The sequence below is a fragment of the Nansenia antarctica genome (assembly GCF_963989245.1).
Source record: "Nansenia antarctica genome assembly, chromosome: 13".
NCBI classification, from domain to species: Eukaryota; Metazoa; Chordata; class Actinopteri; order Argentiniformes; family Microstomatidae; genus Nansenia; species Nansenia antarctica.
This window is the reverse complement of record NC_137683.1, coordinates 27,185,160-27,193,643: the sequence shown is the minus strand read 5'-3', so window position 1 is coordinate 27,193,643 and position 8,484 is coordinate 27,185,160. Positions and strand designations below refer to the sequence as shown.

Here is an 8,484-nt window from a genome sequence, read left to right as displayed (position 1 = left end):
ACTTGACTTGACTTGGCTTCTGTGTTCCCAGGTTATGACCCCAGGTTATGACCCCACCTTGTTCTGTGTTCCCAGGTTATGCTGCCCAAAAGCCGCCTGAGTCAGAGTGAGAAAGAGAAGGGCTAAAGCCACAGCAGCGCCACCCACACCTGTTCCTGCAGCTCTCCAGAGCCCCTCCAGCAGCCCCCCCACCCCAGCACAGAGCCATGAGCAACACAGACGCACCCAGCGAGGTGGCAGACGCCTTCATCCACACGGTAAGTCCGTCCACACAAGACAGGAAGTGCTCCTGTGTCCTAAATCTTTTGTGCACCCTTTACCTGAAGTGTGCACTTGTACTGTACACTCCCCCCATATGGATTTGAAATAGAAATGGACTGGTAGAAGAGAGAGGGTGGATGAATGAATGAATGATCTTTATTGTCATTGTACGGGTACAGCGAAATTGAAAGCACAGCGAAACACAGTCCTAAGATAATAAAACACTGTCCTAAGATAATAAAACGCAGTCCTAAGATAATAAAACACAGTCCTAAGATAATAAAACACAGTCCTAAGATAATAAAGCACTGTCCTAAGATAATAAAACACAGTCCTAAGATAATAAAAAACAAGAATGAGACATAAATAGGGGGGATATAAGTAGGGGGATAAGTAATCGGTAGGAATCTGAGAATGTATCTATTATGTAAACTTACATGCTTATATACACTATGGCCTATTCCCAGGGGGGGATACCATGCGTACCCCAATCTTAGGCGTTTTAAATCCTTGAGGGTGAGTTGCACACTGCAGAAAAAGGGTGGTAGCCCTTTAGGGATGCAGAATTGGTCTCCCAAATCAGCATCTAATCCCAACGCCTACCGCACGATAAAACAACGATGTTATTAATCAGAGACGTGTGGTTGACAGTCACAGCGAGATGCGTTCAGCATAAATTGATATCATATTGCGTTTTTATGCAACGTCTACATTTATGTCAGATTGGTGTGCCGCCAAAAAGGCTTTTAATCTATGATTGCCCCACACGCCTTCTTTTCTTTTTTTATTATTCTCTCCTTACTTACACACATTCTCTCTGCGCTCGCTTTCTGCTTCGTCAGCCCTCTCCAGTCCACAATGTTTTGGCGTCTGAGTGCTCGACGTCTTGGGTTGCTCTGTTCCCGCTAGGAGAGAAGACTGTGTTCAGATCCAGGCACCACTAAGGACTGAATCCCCTCTGACAGACCGCTTTTATGAACATATTTCATTTAGTCAGACTCAGAGAATGAAATGGGGTTTCAGAGTCAGACCCCTCTTCCCTGGGCACACCGAACAGTCTGGTTTGGTCACTAACTGCCTGGTTTGCTCGCTAGCTGCCTGGTTTGCTCACTAGCTGCCTGGTTTGCGCGCTTACCGCCTGGTTTGCTCACTAACCGCCTGGTACACTCACTAACTGCCTGGTTTGCTCGCCTAACTGCCTGGTACGCTCACTAACTGCCTGGTTTGCTTACTAACCGCCTGGTACGCTCACTAACCGCCTGGTACGCTCACTAGCTGCCTGGGTGTGTAAGGGCGGACGTCAAAAGGTTACACAATCTGATCATTTCCTCTCCTTAAGCCAGCGCCCTGTTAGACGGAACTAGCCGCACCGAAATAGCTGCTGTTGTTTCTCTAAGCATTTACAAATGTGCAGTTTGTCATGAGGGCTATTTATTTAGACGTACTGGCATGGAGAAGAAGCGTTGTGGTGAGGGCTCAGAAGTAAAGTAAGGGTTCAGAGAGCCAGCTGGCTTTGATCGAGGTCAATGGCGAGCCTTACATTCGAGAGAGTCGTCCTAAAAATAAGATCATCTTAACAGGAAGATTGAGTTGCTTTGGCAGGAGAAATAGTCAATAGAGGTTAGTCCTAAAAAACACACTGTCTCTCTTAAGATGGCTTTGTTTCAGCAATCAATGAAGAAAACAAAGAGTTGCTTATTCAATCAGTTTGCTTACTCTCTTAGTGGACTCCTTTGAGTGGGTGCTCTTGTTTGTATAGAAGAACAAATCAACGTTTTCTGTCATTTTGAGTGCATGTCTCCCATAATGCTTTTTCCCCAATCTGATTCATATATTTATGTGCACATAGACAGACAGACACAGACACACGCTGCTGTATTCCAGCCATTGCAATCAATTCAATTCAACTTTATTCGCCATGTGCAGTGCACTAGGAACATGACTTGGTATTCTACCATGCTGAACAAGCTACGGTACATACAACAACAAGACGACAACACAACAATACTCAAGACAATATATACATACAGTACCAATACATTAGTGAATAAATATACTGTACAACTTGATCTACTACCCCTGCAGAAAATGCCTGCTTTTCTCCTTAGCTGGGCATTTTTCAGCCATGCTTCCTCTCTTGTTACACCATCATGTGTTGCTGCAGCCCAGACCTCCCCCAGACCTCCCCCGAGGCCTGACAGCCTCCCCCTGGGGACCAGGCCTGACTCTCCCTGGGCATAAACAACCACCAGCCCTGCTTATGTCTACAGTCTCTCCCTCTGGTAGTAGAAGGTTGCGATGTCATGGAGGGAGAGAGTTCTCTGGTTGAACAACACGCTAATGAACTGCATATCCTGCTGCCGCAGTCTAGAGTGCACGTGCAGAGCCGCTAACAACATGAACACACAATGAGTTGTGTGTTGTGTGTTAGACAGTATGTGACATGTTTTCCGCCCTGGGAGTGGCATGACTGGTAATTCGTAATTATGTCCTGCGAGACTTGTCCCATTGACTGTGACATTATTTCTTTATTCACCCTTGGCCTTTCCCTCTCCTCGGTAGTGATTGATAGCCTTAGGGGTAGGATTACAGGGAACTTAGCTTTGACTGCAGGGGGCAGAATCTGTCTGTCTGTTTGTCTGTGTGTCTGTCTGTGTGTCTGTCTGCCTCTCTGCCTCTCTGCCTCTCTCTGTCTCTCTGTCTGTTTGTCTGTTTGTCTGTCTCTCTGTCTCTGTCTCTCTGTCTGCCTGCCTGCCTGCCTCTCTCCGTCTCGTCTGTCTGTCTATCTGTCTTTGTCTGTTTGTCTGTCTGTTTGTCTGTGTCTGTCTGTCTGTCTGTCTGTCTGTCTCTCTGTCTGTGTGTCTGTGTGTGTGTGTGTGTGTGTGTGTGTGTGTGTGTGTCTGTGTGTCTGTCTGTCTGTCTGTCTGTTTGTCGGTCGGTCGGTCTCTCTGTCTGTCTCTGTGTCTGTTTGTCGGTCGGTCGGTCTCTCTGTCTGTCTGTTTGTCTGTCTGTGTGTCTGTCTCTCTGTCTCTCTGTCTCACTGTCTGTCTCTCTGTCTGTCTCTCTGTCTGTCTGTCTGTCTGTCTGTCTGTCTGCCTCTCTGTCTCTCTGTCTGTCTGCCTCTCTCTGTCTCTCTGTCTCTCTGTCTCTCTCTCTGTCTGTCTGTCTGTCTTAGTCAGACTGTTGGCAGCCATCTACGACTCAACGACATCTAACGACTTATTGAGGATTTCACTGCAGTCAACATACAACCTCTTTGCTAACCAATATATGGACGTTTCAGAGGGGTTAAGGCAAAGCCAGTCGGACAAACCTAAGATAACTAACTAAAGATAACTCTGTTTGCTATATGGCAAGGAGGAGAGGTCGTCATTGGTCGTTTTCTTTGCGGTTGCTCCCCTTAAAGTTAATAATTATCTCCCAAACGATGCGTTGTGTGTTTTTAAGGAGAGTTCAGATAATTCTGTTTGGATTTGGGATGGGCATAGCAGCATTGTGAAACGTTATGATGTCCTCTTCCTGTCACGATGCTACTACCATTGTCATGTGACTCGGGGGGGGGCAACTTAAAGTGACAGGAGACAGAGGTTAGACGGTGGTTACCGTGTCGTGTGTGGTTGTTATTTTTCGAACAAAAATAGGGGAAATAACTGTCGCAAGAGTGACAGTTTGACTGAGAAAACCCGGTCTGGAGTTGAATGGAATTTCTCTTCACACACAAGGTGAGTCTGTAGGTTTGAACACAGGCAGACAGTTGCAACATATTGTAAGACTGCCCACGGTGTGGGATCCCGTGCAGCAGTCCCTCTCCTGTCCTTTGTGGACTTGGAGCTGGTGTTCTTTTAATTTCCTGTCCACTCAACATGTGCCCAGCAGCAAATCTTTAAAGGGTTTTTCAAGGCTGAAAGAATATGAATGAGTCCTCCTCAGATTTGTTTTATAATTTTGGAACATTTCAGGCAAAAAAAAATGCATCTTCTAATTTGGGTTGTTTCTTTTAGCTTAGTCACAGTGAAAATAATGAGCTACTAGGTTGTTACAACACATGAACCTGGTCACACCGGCGTCCAACTCGACAGGCATCTGTGATGGTCTTGTTATTTTGGCGACAGCCCAATCGACCTGTCGAGGGTTTCTGTGAACTGAGGGGATAATTACTTCTCATGGTTATCTTAATGCGTCAGTGATTACTGAAGGCACCCCCCCCCCCCCCCCCCCCCCCTCGGCCGCCGCTGCCAGCAATCGGAGTGTGCTGGATCTCTCAACAGCGGACTACAATAAGTGTTTCTCATAAATCGCCATTTATGTCAACAGTGTTATACACACAGCCCAGGCTGTTAGTGATTGAGTGAGTCACCCTTCCGCTGGAAGTGACACACCGCTAGTAAAGTTCCATAGAAGCCAGCAGACAGGTATCAGAATTACGCCCCTCCCTCCCTCCCTCCCTCCCTCCCTCCCTCCCTCTCCTGACTCCCCTCTTCCCCCCTCCCTCCTCCGACTCCCCTCTTCCCTCCCTCCCTCACCCTCACCCGACTCCCCTCTTCCTCCCTCCCTCCCCTGACCCCTCTTCCCCCCTCCCTCACCCGACTCCCCTCTTCCCTCCCTCCCTCACCCGACTCCCCTCTTCCCTCCCTCCCTCACCCGACTCCCCTCTTCCCTCCCTCCCTCCCTCCCTCCCTCCCTCACCCGTCTCCCCTCTTCCTCCCTCCCTCCCCCTGACTCCCCTCTTCCTCCCTCCCTCCCTCCCCCTGACTCCCCTCTTCCTCCCTGACTCCCCTCTTCCCTCCCTCCCTCACCCGACTCCCCTCTTCCCTCCCTCCCTCACCCGACTCCCCTCTTCCCCCCTCCCTCTCCTGACTCCCCTCTTCCCCCCTCCCTCCCCCTGACTCCCCTCTTCCCTCCCTCCCTCACCCGACTCCCCTCTTCCCTCCCTCCCTCCCCCTGACTCCTCTCTTCCCTCCCTCCCTCCCCCTGACTCCCCTCTTCCCCCCTCCCTCCTCCGACTCCCCTCTTCCCTCCTTCCCTCCCCCTGACTCCTCTCTTCCCTCCCTCCCTCATCCGACTCCCCTCTTCCCTCCCTCCCTCCCCCTGACTCCTCTCTTCCCTCCCTCCCTCCCCCTGACTCCCCCCCCCCCCCCCTCCCTTCGGCGTGTCCTTCGTGACTCATCCAGTGTCCTCCATCCATCCTCAGGAACACGTTTCAGTGTGTGCTGTGGTTCACTTCTCCTTATACGTAGCAGCAGAGGAGATATCCCCTTATCAGTGAGGTAATACGCAGCAGTGATAGCGCTTAGGTCAGTTCCAGTCATGGCCTAGTTGGCTGCTGTGTTTCCCCTCAAGTGTCCTTTGAGTGACTCGAAATCTCTCTGAGCCCGATGCTTAATTGGCCCCCTTCAAAGCCTTAGGTGATGAGACAATAATAATAATAATAATATAATAATAATAACTTTTATTTGTATAGCACTTTTCCTGCAAACCTTGCAGCTCAAAGTGCTCCAATCATTATATAATCGTGATTTAATTATTTTGTCATTTAAAGGCAATAATACAAATATGGGGTTTTCAGTCTTGACTTGAACATATTTGCTGAGGTTGCATCCCTAATGTAAACTAGCAGTGCATTCCACAATCTGGGTGCATGAAATGAGAATGCAGCCTCTTATCGTCAATGACTTGACGATGCAATTCGATGATGTAATTGACAGTGGCCTTGCATGTCTGGTAAGCTCCACAGTAACACCCTCCATAACTTAGATTTAGATTTAGTGATCAAAAAATTATAACCAAGGACTTTCATAAAACCTTGATACAAATTTGAGCTTCTCAAAAATGCCGGTCGAGAGAGGACGCTGGCGTTGCTTGTTCTCCGCTTCTCTGCCCGAAATCGAGGTGTAATTGCAGTATACAGAGTAGATTGTCCTACAAAGACACTTAGATTTAGATTTAGTAATCTAAAAATGTATTAGACCCCTATACTTTCTTTTATCTATTTTTGTTTCTTTTTATTTTACTACTCGATCTTTTCAGTTTGTAAAGTGTCTTTGAGTGTCTAGAAAAGCGCTATATAAGTCCAATGTATTATTATTATTATTATTATTATTATATCGTCAATAACTTGACGACGCAAGTTGATGATGTAATTGGACGGTAGGCCATGCATGTGTGGTGAGCTCCACAATACCACCCTCCATAGGGGGTGTGACCACTGACTAGGGCTGTCCCAAACGACAATTTTTCTAACGATTAATCTAGCGATTATTTTTCCGGTTAGTCGATTACTCTAACGACTAATTTAACGATTAGTCTGACGATTATTTTTTTACTGTTCGATTAATGTATCACTTAATTCCCCCCAAAATAATGGCTGTATTGTCTCTCTCTGTTTAACAGTGTCTTTATAAAGCACTCTGGGTAATAGCTGCTGCTCTTATAAAACAAAGCAGCGTGTGACATGCACATTACTCAGACGGCCACCCCTTTAAATGATCAGCTGATGTATGGGAGCTGTCTGTGGGCCCGCAATTAAACCCAGACACCTTTAATTCGGCGACCTGCTACTACTACTACTACTACTACTACTACTACTACTACTACTACTACTACTACTACTACTACTACTACTACTACTGTAACTGCCTCAGTCAAACAGCCCCAGACACAGGCCCAATCACTGCTATGTTTAGCCAACTTGAATGCCAACATGGCCATCAGGGTTTTTCCTGGCTCAAAATGAGGCGGAGGTGGTACCAGTGGTGTTTGACATCGGGGGGGACCCATGAAGCAGGGCTGTCTGGGGATCCTTAAACATCAAACACTTAATTTCTTGCATTCTGGTGAATTGATATGCACCAATTTGTGCCCTTTCTGCATCAATTTATGGTGGAAATGTCATTATTTATGTAAAGCAAAACACAATATTCAGGCACCAGATGACCATTCAAAATATAATATAATATAATGCAATATAAGGCTCTCGGGCATTCTGTACTTTCAAATATGTATTCTCCTTGAGCAGTCAACATACTATCAGCTATTTCGCTAGCAAAAATGAAAGCTAACTTATTTGCGAAACAGCGCCCCCGCCACCACGTCGGCGCAGTGCCGCAATTGCAGCTATTTTTTTTTGCGACGCACCGTTGCACATTACGCAAGTCGACGTATCTACGTCGACGCGTCGTCCCAGCCCTACCACTGACCAAGCAGGCAGACTAGGCGGACCGTCGCTGAGCTGGCCTCAGGTTGGCCTCAGATGACCCACGTCCGTCCTCAGTGACGGTATTACAAGATCCTATACACTCCATCTACAGACCACCTGCCACGCTGTCTGCCTCTCAGAACGCTGACTGTGTGGGACGTGAGCCACCATCGCACCGTGCAGATAATCTCTTCTACAGCCTTCTGTATGGGGATCAATTACACGCTGCTGGCAGGTAACCCATCTGGTTAATATTAAACTGTAAGGTGGCACGTGACTCTCTGTGTTCACTCTCTGAAGTGAATACAGAAATGAAAGTGAAATAAAATATCAGAAAGCTTTCTCGCGGGCTCTCGGTAACACATGCACGTCATGTGTGGTTGATTGTATCTCTATTTTTACTTGCTCCACTACTTGTGGGTTTTGATGTTTCGTTTTGATAGTGGTAATTATACTGGTGCTGGAGGGAGGGTACTTAAAGTATCCGATACAGTCTCCTAGCAAAAAGTGCCTGCAAAAAAACGATAGCATCTGCACGTTACTATAGTGTGAAATCGGGCACACTTCCAAATAGTAAAAAAATACATTTAAAAAGTAAGTACTTCACTTCTTAAAAGCACTCTGTCAAAATTGTCCCAACGCTAACTGGGCTTGCATGTCTTTTTTTGCCCATCCTCAACCTACCTCCTAGCGAAGCATTCTTTCTTAGCTTACGACGGTTTCCACAGCCTGATATGAACATGATGCACACATGTTTAGCTGTTAACTATCACGTGCAGGCACACATACTGGACCCTATAAGTGACTGGCCTGACTGTATCAATGCATAGATATTACAACATTGTGGTTTTTCCCCCCAAAAGTGGTTCTTCCCCTGTTCATGTTGTCATAGCTGCACTCTATGTATGAACTGGTTTCACTTTCGGTCATATCGTTGCTGCATCTATGCGTCTACTGCATTAGGCCTCGTTCCCAATGTCACAGACACCTCTTAGGTGGTCACAGTTATATTTAGGACATGCACAGTA

General features: G+C 46.9%; 1 protein-coding gene across 1 annotated transcript in view; it reads left to right on the top strand.

Annotated features, from left to right (window-relative positions):
• The first annotated feature begins 3,859 nt into the window (after positions 1-3,859).
• The window catches only part of slc4a2b (solute carrier family 4 member 2b), a 35,738-nt gene continuing 31,113 nt past the window's right edge, over positions 3,860-8,484 (top strand). Inside the window, exon 1 of the mRNA XM_080544251.1 lies at positions 3,860-3,983. Coding sequence (XP_080400377.1) covers positions 3,960-3,983 — 24 coding nt within the window. The 5' untranslated portion in view covers positions 3,860-3,959. The remainder of the gene's footprint in view (positions 3,984-8,484) is intronic.